General features: G+C 48.8%; 1 protein-coding gene across 1 annotated transcript in view; it reads right to left on the bottom strand.

The window, feature by feature from the left end:
* Positions 1–461: 461 nt before the first annotated feature.
* The window catches only part of UBE2R2 (ubiquitin conjugating enzyme E2 R2), a 51,659-nt gene continuing 37,871 nt past the window's right edge, over positions 462–14,249 (bottom strand). Inside the window, exons 2-5 of the mRNA XM_028748046.2 lie at positions 8,630–8,716; positions 7,022–7,119; positions 5,646–5,780; positions 462–3,854 (exon numbers count right to left, since the gene is read on the bottom strand). Of these exons, the coding sequence (XP_028603879.1) occupies positions 3,629–3,854; positions 5,646–5,780; positions 7,022–7,119; positions 8,630–8,716 (546 nt within the window). The 3' untranslated portion in view covers positions 462–3,628. The remainder of the gene's footprint in view (positions 3,855–5,645; positions 5,781–7,021; positions 7,120–8,629; positions 8,717–14,249) is intronic.

Raw genomic sequence — 14,249 nt, 5'->3', positions numbered from 1 at the left:
CCCCATCACTTGGTACCCGCTCCATCAACATGGAAACTCCAGGTGGGTTCAGAATGCAACATCTGTGGGCAGGGAGAAGCAAAAAAGGGGTTAAATGAGAGAAGCTTCCTTGTGTGTAGCCCCGTGCGAGTAGGAGCAGAGAAGTGCTTCATAGACACCACACCTTAGTTTGTGTTTTAGAAGCGCATGCAGGGAAAACACATGGCTGAACATGCACAGAAGGGACCTCTCCACTCCTAGTGAGACACATCTGTAGTGACAATAGGAGCCACTAGAGAGAGGGCTCTCGTCTTTTGTCACAGGGAAGGCCACATTCTGGCTGTTTCCAGGCGATCACTTTTGCAAAGCAGTTGGAGAAGCAAATGGAGTGGGGGCCAGGGGGAGAGATTACAGGAGGTCTCGCCTCATGTGAGACACGTAAGCCTGTGTTAACTAATAAAGGTGGCTTTCGAACAGGGAACTAACAATAGAGGTGTACTTTATTTCACATTTTATTAGTAGACAGATGTGCAGAAGGAAAAAACAAAACTAAATTACCAAAGGAAAGGGAGACAAAACACAAAAAGAAAAATATGCATTAGTTAAATCTGGTCTGGTAAGTTGCATCAACCAAAGTGGGCAAGAGGGAGAGGGAGGAAGAAAAACATCCAGGATTTTAGCACTGAAAAAAAGAACATATCAAGATAGAATTCTAGTGCTCCCTGCTGGTTTCAGAAGGATTTAAGAACTGCATCTGAATTGGTTTCTGAGTTGGAAATGTAAACGTAGACACGGGTGGGGTAGGAGAGAACCAGGCGACCGACCGCTGGCTCCAGTAAACATTTGTCCTCAATCTCTTTAAGTAGCTTGATAGTTGCATTTCGGTGGGTTGGTTGGATCTCAAGAACAAGGAAGCCAGCAAGTCAGCAGGCAGTCACATCATGATGGGTTGGGGAGAGTCTGCCTGGCCAAGCGAAGGAGAGCACAAACTCCCAGAAACAGGTGCTCCCCACCCCACAAAAAAAGTGTTACGGCGAGGGGAGGACAGAGGTATAATAATGCGTCTCACACCACCAAGCTTGAGAATACAAGTCACTGGAGAGCATACAGTGAAAACGGTCAAAGTACAAGAGAGAAATAGCTGAAAGACGCAGTATCCGCATTTCAGGTTGAGCCAAGAGCGACAACCCACTCCTTCCTCTCATCGCCCAACTTGGGGCAAGGAGCCACCCAAAAGCCTGAATTTGAACAAAAAATGGTAACTTTCATTGGTTGCCCTGTTGGGAGAATTGGTGGCTGTACTTGCAGTGCCCATCTACACACACACACACACACACACACACACACACACACACACACACACACAAACTCTGCAAGTCTTCCAAAGCATACACACACAAACACACTCCAGATTGTCTTATGGCTAGTTGGAAGGGCTATGCATTTCAGTTCCTCTGCTTACACTCCAACTGTGCCCAGGATCATGTCCTCTTCCCATCTCTCTGGCTTCGCTCAAGTCCCCATATATGACCTCCACAGCAGCACCAACAGCTAACGCAGTCGGCCACCCTCCGATCACAGCTGCAATGGAGTCAGAAAAAGCAGGTCCTCGCCCCAGGCAGCAGGAGACTGAAAGATGAGCTGCTGGTGCAGAGGAACCAACAAGTTATCTGCTGGGGGCTGGGCCACCACGAGAGGTGCATGTGGGGCACTATTCAGTCCACAAGGCCTCCCAGAATGCACAGCTCTAAAGCAGGATCATCCCCCTCAAGTCCCAGCAGTGGGGTCATGGTGAATACCTGGGGTAACTCATCAGACCACCTCAGATGGAACTGGCTTGCTCCCTTTCCTGTAGAACCAGAACATTGACAGCAGGGATCCCAACATTCAAGAGGCAAGCTGAGCTGGAATGGGGGCAGAGGAAACGGCCATGATGGGGATCACCTGGTTTCCACCTCTCTTCTTGCGGTTGTCTCTCATCACAAAGTTTCTCTTCCCTTGGTAAATTCAAGGCCTAGCAGAAATATGTCACAGGAGCGCCACAGGGGCTACCATACATCCAATCCTTGTCTCCTGAACCCACCACCATTGCAGGAAGTGGTCATGAAGCCCCAAGGCTGTGAGCAGCTAACTTTCTCCACTGGAACACTGTTGTTGTCTGAACTGTGCACAACTGTGCATCCCAGGATGGTGGCACAGGACAAGCATCAAAGGCAGCAGGCGAGGCAGACACAATTCTCCACAGCAACATCATCTCTCCACTCCGAATGCCATCGTGCAGCAAAGGGAATGTTTGCATGTGTCTAACTCATACTGGCTCATCCAGACATTTAAGACAAGGTGTGTCTACGGCCTCCAGTCTCTTTAAAGACAACCAAGATTGAGCAATTAGAATCTGCCTTTGAGAGTCTGATCTGGGAGCCTGGAACTCCTCAAGGAATCCCACCCCCCAGACCCAAGGACTGTCCCTGCCAAGGCCCAGCCCCCCCATCACCTGGCAAGAATGCTCTCCCCTAGACAGCATGACAGGCACCCATCTGCCTTCATGGCGTTGTGAATACCACCTTCACCCATGGATCCTTCGGCATCCTGCCCCAGCTGGGGCTCAGAGAGCGCTTGCCGGTGCTGGGGCCCCTGCAGGAAAGTGGCAGGCCACAGCGGTTCAACTACCTTTGCCCAGAACTAAGAGGCTGCTGGGGCCCTGCATTTGGAGGGGCCACAGCTGCCAGCGTTTATCCCCTACGGAAGACCAGCAACTAAAAGGGCTCATTGGGACAAGAATACAGAGAGTTTTGAAGTGTTTATTGGAAGGTTCATATCACAAGACAACCACCACCCTCTCCCCACCCCAAATCTCTGGGTGGGGAGGGGGAGTAGATCCTTCCCCCCAACCACCCGTCCGTCCCCATCCCCACACGCACTTAGCAGAACTGAAATGGAATACTGGACCTTTCAGCACCAAATCTTGTCAAGCTCAGTACAATGGAGCTTAAGCTCTCTGCCCAACACCTTAGAAAGGGGGGGGGGGGAGAGGAGAGAAAAACCACCACCACAAGGCTAAACAAGTGCGCACGCGGTCATCGTCAACGGAGCAGCAGCGAAACCTCGGGAAGTGCTCTGCAGCAGAGTTGCATTTGTACTTGTCCCTGTTTAAATGCAGCTCGTGGGGAGCAGCTCCCCACAGTCTCCGGCGTTAAATACATTAAACATCTTGATCAAAGACTGTTTAATTCAAGATCCTAAAGACAGAGCAAACCTGTTTTGAGTCAGGTTGTGAATGCTCCTGGAAAAGGCGGCGGGGAGAGTGAGAAGGGGGTGTGTGCGGAAAGAGCATCGCTTTCTTCCTTTCCTTGAGAGAGAAAAACAAAAAAAAACCAAAAACCCAGAACACAAGTGACGGGGGGCGGGGAAGGATGCAAGAAAGGTGACGTTCTGCAGAGGGGCTTCCTTCCAAACAGAACAGGAAGGGGTGGCGGGAAAGACCGAGATCCATACAACAGGAGAAAGCAGGAGGCGCGGGCTTGGTTGGTATCCCCCCCCCCCCATGTATATATGTATTTTTTTTTTGCTGAACTGTCACTAGGTTACCGCTGCTCCTCGCCCCCTCTGGCACAGCAGGCGGAGCGGGGCGGGGGCCGGAGGGAGCAGGTCACGACTCCTCGTTGCCAGAATCATCGTCGTCGTAACAATCGGCGTCCTCCTCTTCCTCATCCTCATCCTCGTCGTCAATGTCATCGTCGTACAAGTCGTCATAAAGCAAATCTGAGCTGTTGTCACTGGAAGGCACTTTAGTTTTGATGCAATATTCCGCCAGCGTGGTAGGAACCTTCACCCCGTCCTTTTCCGCTTCCGCCTTGGTGGCCTGGACTTGTTTCCTGGGAGGCGGGGAAAGGAAGGTGCCACACGGTTAGGACTGCCCACCAGGCAGCCATGGCAGGCCACCTTGTCTTCAACAGGCCTTCGCTGTGTGCACCCGAATTGCACATCCACCCAGTTGGCCCTGGGCAGAACGAGGAGCCCCCTTCCCTTGGTTGCAGGGCAGAAGGTAAGAATTTAAGCAGAGCCTGCTGGATCAAGCCAATGACCCATCTAATCCAGCCTCTGTTTTCACAGTGGGCCAACCAGTTGCCAATGGGAAGTCAGCAGGCAGGATTCGAGCACAAAAGCAGCCCTCTCCTCTTCTGTGATTTCCAGCAACGGTGTTCAGAAGCATTACTCTGCCTCCTACTGCAGCATGGCCACTGTGGCTAGTAGCCATCGATAGGGCTCAGCGATTTTGTCTAATCTCCTGTATACCTGAAGGAGCGTCTCCACCCCCATCGTTCAGCCTGGACACTGAGGTCCAGCTCCAAGGGCCTTCTGGCGGTTCCCTCATTGCGAGAAGTGAGGTTACAGGGAACCAGGCAGAGGGCCTTTCCGGTAGTGGCACCCGCCCTGTGGAATGCCCTCCCTTCAGATGTGAAGGAAATAAACAACTAACCGACTTTTAGAAGGCATCCGAAGGCAGCCCTGTTCAGGGAAGTTTTTAATATTTAATGCTGTATTGTTTTTAACACTCGATTGGAAGCCGCCCAGAATGGCTGGGGAAACTCAGCCAGATGGGTGGGGTATAAATAATAATAATAATAATTTATTATTATTATTATTGGCCATCCAATTTGGTGGCCATCACTGCCTCCATAACTAGGTGCTGTGTGAAAAACCTGTGCAAATCTGTGCCACATTTTGAGAGCACCAAACATACCTGACAGCCCCTCTCTTCTGTTCTCCTGCCCCCACCCTCTCCCTTCTGTGGCTGGCCGTCTCCTGAACCCCAAGGTCGGCGTAAAGGGAAAAGCAACAGCCACTGAGTCAGACAATGGTTCTGGGGCACAGCAGGTCAGGCTTTGCTGTATGGTCACAGGATCCCTGGCTCCTGCCTCCAAACTCTGCCCGTGTAAGGAAGCTTCTACAGCAGGGCTAAGGGATCTGTGTCCCGTCCCCCCCCCAGCTGTTGCTGGAGTACAACTGCCATCATCCTGGACCACAGATTGGGGACCAGCAAAAGCTGGAGGCACACAGGATCTCCACCCACTGCTCCAAAATCTTTGTTTTGGTCTGATGGTGGTGAGATTTAAGAGGTCTTTGAATCTGTTCGCAGAACGCAGAAAGCATGTTAATGCTCTTCTCCATTTGCCTGGTGCCAGCATAGTCCCACTGGTTTGCCTGGACGTACCGGCCAGAGACGGAGAGAGAAAGATGAGGAACAGCTTCCCCTTTTAGGTTTAGGTGCACTGTGACTCTCTGGGAGTTCCGCGTCCAGCAAGGAGGGGAAATTGCAAGCAAAAAGGCAGAGGTGTCACACGGAAAGGCCAGGTGGAAGGAGGAGGGGCTCACCGGTAAGAGAGGGAGAGGAGGGGCATGTGAGGCCACAAACACCCTAAATGAAAATCTGGCTCCCAGGCCAGGCTGCTGGGAGAGGGACCAGAGCAGAGGCCAAGACCCTCCAGTTCATGCTCCCACACAGCAGAGGTGGGAAAGGCCTCTAAAATATTGCTGAGGCCAAATGGTCTGGACCAGGAGGGGGCTTTGCTCTTCTCACACATTCCTCAAGGTTTGGCCCCAGAAAGGAGAGCCGACCGCCCCCGTTGGGATATCCCACCCACCCGGAGTTCTGCTTGGCTTACCGAATGATCTCAGCATATTCTTTGTCTTTGCCTTTGCTGTCCCTCCATTTCCTGAACATGACCGAAGCATCGACGTTCGCCGGAGAGAAGGTGTTGGGCTCATTAAGCAAAGAGATGACGCTCAGTAGGATAGTCCTGGGAAAAAGCAGGAGGAGGAGGAGGAGGAAGATGGCGAAGGGGAAGGGGAAGAAGAAGAAGAGGAAGAAAGAAAGAATCAGGGCCACAGCATTGGGCAAGTCTGCACCTGCAAGGATGAACAGCAGGTTGTGATTCTGAGCAGGTTTTGTCACAGAGCAACCACACTGGAGGGGAATTTCTCACTGGCAGGGATCAAGTGGATTCTGGCCTGCCATTTAAAGGATAGGCGACCTGGAACCCTTTAGGTATTGTTGGGCTGCAATCCCCATCACCTCTGGCCACCTGGTCACTTTGCCTTGAGATTGATGGGCGTCTCACAACATCTTGGGGGGGGGGGGTCACCCCCAATTTGAAGCTTGCAGCCTTAACCCCGAGCACTATTTTTGCACGTTCAGGACAGGCAAAGCAATCTTCCATGGAGACTACAGCCGAACTTCTTTGTGGGGTGCTGGCAGGAGTTCTTACACAGCAATGAGGTACTGAACATCTCTGCACCCAGGACACAGGTGCCTGGTTCCCCGGACCCGATGCTTTACTTTACAGTTGTACCTCGTGTTACATATGCTTCAGGTTACAGACTCCGCTAAGCCAAAAATCGTACCCCAGGTTAAGAACTTTGCTTCAGGATGAGAACAGAAATCTTGCTCTTGCAGCGGGAGGCCCCATTAGCTAAAGTGGTGCTTCAGGTTAAGAACGGATCTCCGGAACGAATTAAGTACTTAACCTGAGGTACCACTGTACTACTCTGCTGGTACATGGCCACATCACCTCTCTCATGAGCCTCACAATAAATAATAAACAGCCACCGCTGCCACACTAAACCCCCATGAGATTCTGGACCTGTGTGTGACCACAGCTCATGCTTCAGAAAGAAAGAAAGAAAGAAAGAAAGAAAGAAAGAAAGAAAGAAAGAACGAACCCAAGTGTCTGCTGCAGATCTGGGATTCAGGGTTTGAAGAAGCAAGGCCTACATGGTGCCCCCCCCTAGCTGCTGCTAGACTACAGCTCCCATCAGCCCTCAGCCAGCACAGCCAACAGGCAGGGAGGATGAGAGTCGGGGTCCAGAACATCTGGGGAGCATCACATGGACACTCCATAAAAGGTCATCTGGTGGTACCCAACACTTCTTATTTGCAGGTTGGAAAACGTAGAGAATGTCACTAGAGAGAGGAGGAGAACCCCCAGCTCCAGAACTCAGTTGTGCATTGGTACAGGATCCTCTCTCTGAAGGGCCTTACCTGACATTCTGGGTTGGGTTCCACCTTTCAGATGGCAGCTCTCCACTTTGAGGGTCATCTACAGGTGGGTGAAGGATTGAAATACATACATCTCCATTCTACCAAAAGAGAATACACACACAGGAGGTCAGCTGATGCAATGGACAAAACACCTTCTGCAGAGTATACAGAGCAGGGCTGAGCGATAGATCGATACAGTCCAGTCCATATTGTGATATTGGTTGCGTATTTTTGACCTGGCAATATATCGTGAATCACGATGCCTATGTGTGTATGCTATGCAAAAAACACAATGAGGGGGAAACCGTGAAGCCAGCCATTGCTTCTCTTAATTTCTGCAGCCCATTAATTCTGCCGGCTCACCTCTCCCCTGCCTCCTGCAGGGGACAGCGAATCACAGGAGCTTGCAGAAATCGTGATGCGGGAAAAACCATGAAGCCAGTGCTCCATCCTTATTTCAGACATCGTGGTCTAACGTGATGTTTAGCTGGTGATGTATCAGAATGCTGAAAAGCAGATATCACCCAGCCCTAATACAGAGTGGCCCACAATAATACAGAAAACCCACGACCACACATACACACCTCTACTTATCTGGTTATATCCTGAACTGAACCTTTTTCACTAGAGGGAAGGGTGCACTTTCAAATGTTAGCCACCAAGAAAATATACACTTCCAACCTTAAGAATACAAAATATTAACCACTGCTTAAGCAACTCCCCTCAAAGTGCTTCCTACGAACCTTTGTAAAAATATACATTTCTTTATGCAGTGTTCCAAAACCACAGTATTCCAGAAGGGGGAGCCAGAGCTCTCCGAAAAAAGGGAATAAAGTTGCCATCCGCACTTCCTGATTTAGGAGTTTCCTGCCTAAACAGAAAAAAAAATCCTTTTGCTCCAATAAAAGGGGGTGAGAGAGATACTAGAGGCCAACTGGCAAACCTGACATTATAGAAGAGTTTAATTCTGCCATTCTGGCTCTGCAGATGAACACCTCTTTAAAAAAAGCGAAGCCCAGAGGCTCTGGTGCTCTGCCATATCCCCCGCTAGTGGGAATGGAAGCAAGAAATACAAGACTGGGGAGGGGGGGGAGATGCAGAGCAGCTGGGCTGTTGCTCTCCTCCTTCAAGAGGCCGGAGACAAGGTTAAACATGCAAGTCCACAAGTGGAGAGTGTTTGGCCTCTCTGACCTTAAGGCTAAGTTCACACATCCAATTGCAGGTCCTTCTGACGGGCCAACCCATCAGAGAGCACACAAGTTAAGAAGCCCAGGACAGCAGCATGGATGGAAACAACGAAACAGCCAACCCCTAATCCTGCTTTTGCAGGAGAGAGAGGAGGAAGCTGTTGCAGCAGGAGCAAGAGTTTCAGCCCGTGTCGAGGAGAAAAGGACCAGGCAAGGCTACCGCTTGGATTTCAGCCTCTTTCTCCCTTCAAGTGCTCCAGATATTCCCATTTATCTTCATGGCGGTGAAGAAGGATTAAATATGGGGAAGGGAAGACAATGACGGAGAGGAAGAGAAAGGAGGAGAAAAGGGAGGTTTTGATGCCCTGGTAAGGAAGGAGGCCACAGCAGTTGAAATTCTGACACCACGAAAGACACCTACCTCATAAATGTTGGGATGCCACATTTTGGTCAGGAATCTGAAGGTAGGTGGTGAATATGGGTAGTCCATAGGAAATTTAATATGCGCCTGGAACAGAGAACAAAACCCCAAATTTAAACACTTGTTAAGCTCAGCAAAGCAGCAGCAAAAAAATTCACACCCATGCTGTTCCACTACCTCCACATTTGGTGACCCTGAGTTTGGAGCTGGACAGACGGAGTGCCGTGGGAGTGAGGACCCCACCTGGGGGTGGTGGGCAGCGAGAGAGAAGGCGGCTGGCCATGCAGGAAGAGGGAGCTTTATGGTAAGAATGAAGTGACAACTACAAGAAGTTTGCAAGCAAGAGAAGGCGCAGGAGTAGTGGCTACGGAAGTATTTGGCAGAGTTGGAATTAGAAAGTAAGAATCACAGGAAGAGAGGGAAAGGGGCAGGACGCAGAGCTCAAGGGGTGAAGAGCTGGAATAAGTTGTAAATGCATGGACTAAAAACTTGAATGGTGATGTCGAAAAAGGAACATGTCCTCTCGTCCAAGCCCTACCAAAGTCCACTAATACTGCATCCATGAAAAATGTGGGAAACCTCCAGTTATTAGATAACGGAGCCTCAAGAAGAGGGGAAATAATAATAATAATAATAATAATAATAATAATAATAATAATAATAATAATAATAATAATAATTTATTTATACCCCGCCCATTTGGCTGGGCAGCTTCCAACTGAATATTAAAAACAATACAGTGCCAGACATTAAACACTTCCCTAAACAGGGCTGCTTTCAGTTGTCTTTTAAAAGTAAAATAGTTTTTTATTGCCTTGACATCTGCTGGGAGGGCGTTCCACAGGGCAGATGCCACTACCGAGAAGGCCCTCTGCCAGCTCCAGGTCATTAATGACTTCTGGAAGGTCTATGCGCTAACACAGACTTCTCATTCAGCAGCTGCCCCCAGCTCAGTTAATGCACCTCCCATGCACAGCTTTTTAAAAGCACAACTGTGAAAAAAGGCAAATGACAAGGTGGACAGAATTCACCGGAAAAGGCCACTACAGAAATGTTTAAAAGGGTTAGCACAACAGCAGCATGGCCAATTCTCTGAGGGCAGGATTCCCCTTGGCTTTTGCCTGAAGTAGGTTTGCATGACGGGAGAACTCTCAAGTCTCCTAGGAACACACCAGCGGCTCTAGCAGGCAAGGAAAACCCTCCAGCAGGCCTGGCTCAGGAAGTGGTAGCAGCAACTAGGCGGCTGCATGAAGATTAAAAAACAAAAGATGTGTGTGTGTGTTTAGAAATAACATACGTGAACATGGCTTTGCTATTTATAGCTGGAGGAATTTCCAACCCCAAAAGCGGCAGATTGTGATTTTGGAGTGAACACTGAACATTTCAGCCTGATGCATTTGAAAACAAGCAGATGGTCACTTTCTTAAAAGGACAGTTGAAGAACACAGGGAGGGAGGCAGTGCCTCATGCAGAGACAGACCACCAACCCCTCCAGCACCATACTGTCCACAGTGACCAGTACCAGTAGCCAACTCATCCAGGCCCCCCAATAGGTGACCTCCTTTTATTGAACCAGAAGATGGGGAAATAGGATGGGTGCATGTGATGATGGCGGTGATTCACCCAAAGCTACCAAGGTGGGCACAACATTAACACATGGTATTAAGAACAGTTTGAAACAACTCACAATCACAAAAATAAGATGCCTCCTAAAAACACAGACCTCAAGGGTCAAGAGCAAAGGTAAGGAGGTGCTTCACTGGAAGCTATACAATGAATATTGGAGTACTACAATATATCCAAAACAATGGGAGAAATTGGAAGGATCTCAAAAGAGAAGGCAGACAGGGACTGGAAGGTGTTTAAAAGATACTTGCAAAACTATATCGAAAAATCCGAACTCCTATTAGAATAAACAAGTTTCGTTTCAAATATTGGAATACTAAATAAGATGGATAACAATGTGTAATAGAAAAAGAAGTATGAAATTAGGTTAAAGGTGTGTGAAAGAAAGTAATAGAAGTGGAAAGAAATTGCAATTGAGTAGATTGGAAGTCTAACACAAAGGGTGAGGGGGTGGTGGATGGTGATGGGAATTATCTGTGGGATTGAGTGTAGGTATGTTGTAGGTATGTTGTATGTAGGTAGGTATGTTGTATGAAATGTATGTTTGTATGTGTATTAATGTTGAATTATTTTAAGAATAAAAAAAAAAAGCAAAAAAAAAAAAAAGGTGGCAGGGAGGGAGGGAGCTCCACAGCTTAAGGGCCACCACAGAGCGATGTCTTCTCCTGGGCTGCAACCTCCCTGAGCCTCTGAGGGCAGAGGAACTTCCAAGAGGGCCCCCTCTGCTGATCTCAGCACCTGAGAGGGTCTGTAGGGAAGGAGGCGCTTTCTCAGGTATTTGGGGCCTAAGCCGTTTACGGCTCTCAACACGAACATGAGCACCTTGACTTGGCCTTGGAAATGAACTGACAGCCAGCACTGCTGTTTTAAAGGGGGGGTTATAAGAGATGTAAGCAGAACACCAGCCAGCAATGGCACATCTGTGGCCCCCTCTGAAGCGCCACAGAAGCAGAGTCACTCCCTCGGACAGCACTCTCCATGGGCCGGTTTGCAGGTGACAAAAACTCACCACAGATGTTACGTCTGGTTTTAAATGCATGCCATGCTTTTGTGTTTTAAACTGTTTCTAATTATCTCATGTGCCATTTGCCTTGAGACGGTTGCTTAGAATGCAATTAATAAATCGATGATGGTGATAATAATAGAACCACCAACATGTTTTTCAGCGGAGGCGGTTCAGAGCGACTTGTGAGTAAAAGAGCAACAGCAGGGTGATGTAATCGATGGGTGAAGTCAGCAGGCAGTGTACAGCTGAAGGCTATTTTGAGGAGAAGAGTCCTGATCAAGCAGCTCTTTATGCAAGCAAGGGATTCTTTGCCCACTTCGCTGTCTAGGGCATCCCTAGCTCTCCCCGGGGCACCCAGGGGTGCTGCTAATGGTCACACCCGCCTGGCAGGAACATGCTTGCACATTAGCGTTCCGGCAGAGCTCCAGAGCAAGCTGCGGGGCTGATATATCTCTGCTGTGGGAATCCTCAGGTTCCTAGAAGGCCTGGCAGCAGCCAATAGTCGTTTCACATTTGCGGTCTCTCAAGCCAGTTAGAAATTGAGCAAAGAGCTGTTTCTTTCATCTCAGAAGACACCCACATGACCTCACATTCAGAAATGTTACATAACCACCACACACACACACAAAATATCAATTTAGAAGATTGGGTGTGGGTGGCTGGGAAGATCAGAAATGATTACATTACAGAAAAGGAACACAGAGAAGTATATTCAAACCATATCAAATACGATTTTTACAATCAATGTACCATTTTTTATTTTTAATGATAAACAGCACCCTCACCACCAAAATTTAAAGTACCAAATCCAAAGCAAATCCATGTGGTTGACAAAACATTTATGACACTCTTAAGAGAGCTACCATAATACCCATAAAATACAGGAGCTGTATGTTGAAGTCTGTTTGATGGGTGACTATTATTCAGCAGTGTGGTAGTGCTTAATACACATTTAGGGAATGTGTGGCACTCTTTAGCAGACTCTAAAAAGACCCTGATGTTGGGAAAGATGGAGGGCACAAGGAGAAGGGGACGGCAGAGGACGAGATGGTTGGACAGTGTTCTCGAAGCTACCAGCATGAGTTTGACCAAACTGCGAGAGGCAGTGGAAGACAGGAGGGCCTGGCGTGCTCTGGTCCAGGGGGTCACGAAGAGTTGGACACGACTAAACAACAACAACTTTCTGGAATGCACAAGCACCCCATGTTTCCACTTGCAAAAAGTGCAGTGTGAGGCCAGGCAATGGTGTTGTGGTGGAGGCCCCCTCCTCCCTCCAGATAGGCTTTTCCAGCACTGAGCACAGCGGTGCCTTGGGAACGTGACATCAATTGCATAAGCCATGGGATTCCCTCTGAACTTGCAGCAGCAGCAGCAGCAGCTGGACCCTGCTGGCTGAGGACATCGTGGCTTTGACAAGCATCTGAATTTGAGAGTTTCCTTTCATTTACCAGGGAAGATTCCCCATTAATAATAAAGGAGGGTGGGAGGACATTCCCAGATTGTTTCCATGGCAACAGCTCAAAGCTGGAGGTTTCTATTCTGGTTCCAGGAGATGCAGAGGAATTTCTTCCCATGAAATAATTCCTCCTCTTTTCCACCTTAAGGTAACAATCAGTGCAGGATTGTGAGCCCATTTTCCTTGGAGGAAGAAAAAGAGGGTAACTCTTCTCCAGGCAGACATTTATGGGGATGGAGGAAGAACCTGATGGTGCCAGTTTTTACCCCAAAACAAATAATGCCTACACATGCAGTTGACCCATTGAGGGACACTCATCGAGTCTCCTGCCATTTACACCTGACATTTCTGGATGCACGCACATCTCGTGGCACACCCAGGCAGGGCATTTGAGGCAGCCAGGGAGCTGATGAAGCTCTGGAGCTCTCACTCGTTGTCAGTCTCCAGAGTCAGCAAAATAATAAAAAAGAGGTTCGATTAGCCTCAAGTTGTGAACAAGACACACTAAAACAGTTAGCAAAAGAGAAAGAAAACGTAGAAAATCTCTACATGCCAACCTAGACAACTCCAAGCATTCTCCTTTTGCAATGGCTGCAAAGCTGAGCCACGCCAGATGCTGGAAAGGCGATCTGTATGTTCCCCTTCAGCCCTCCACATAACTGCTAATGCCTCTGGAGCAAGATGTTTGCATCAGGCTTTGATAACAGCCTGTTGCCCCAGTTGTGGTCTCCAGTGAAGGGTAGGTGTGAATGGTGGGGAAATCTGAACTAGTTCACAGCCAAGATCCAGGAGCACAAGTACCCTAGCATTTCATGGCCCAATGTGGACACAGTTTAAAATTCTTCTTAACACTATCTCTTCCTGAACCAAACTCAAAGTACTTCCTCATTAAGCATCCATTAGGAAATTAAAAATAAAGGAGCCAGCATATTCTAGGGGATGAGACTTTGGGGCAGCCAACCCACGTTGCACAACTGGATACCCCATTTGCTTTTCATTCTACCTGCTCTACCCTTCCTTTCCATACCTAAAACTGGAGAAGCAGGTGGTAGTCCAGGTCTTTATTTCTGCCTCGACACTCTGAGATCTCTGCTTGCAGGATGAATTTCAGCTGTCAGGCAATCTCAGATACCGGAAGCTGGCCTGGAGCAAGCCTACCTCCTTGCCCTCGAGTGCTGAGGATGTTATTTTAAAATTAAACGTCCTTATCAACATGGAAAGGCAACGTCCTGCTCAAATCACAGCTCAGCTGCAATTCAGCAGCCAGGCTGCAATGAGAAGCCAGCAAAGTGGGTCACGGGGCAATGGCCAGCCTTGAAACGAACTGTGCCCAGTGCCACTGCTGGCTCATCATTCACCATCTCTGCACACTAGGTGGTGTTTGGGCTGAGACTCTGGCAGCCAGAAGCAGAATCTTGTGGCTCCGCTTGTGCTGGAGCAGTTTTTCCCCCCCTTTTCTGTAAATGGCAGAGACGTGATGAAGCAGAGTACAGCTCCTCCCTTGGCAACGGGCAGGCTGCATGTTCTGAAGC

This window comes from Podarcis muralis, chromosome 11 (assembly GCF_964188315.1).
Source record: "Podarcis muralis chromosome 11, rPodMur119.hap1.1, whole genome shotgun sequence".
Lineage (NCBI taxonomy): Eukaryota > Metazoa > Chordata > Lepidosauria > Squamata > Lacertidae > Podarcis > Podarcis muralis.
This window is presented reverse-complemented; position numbering and strand designations above follow the sequence as displayed.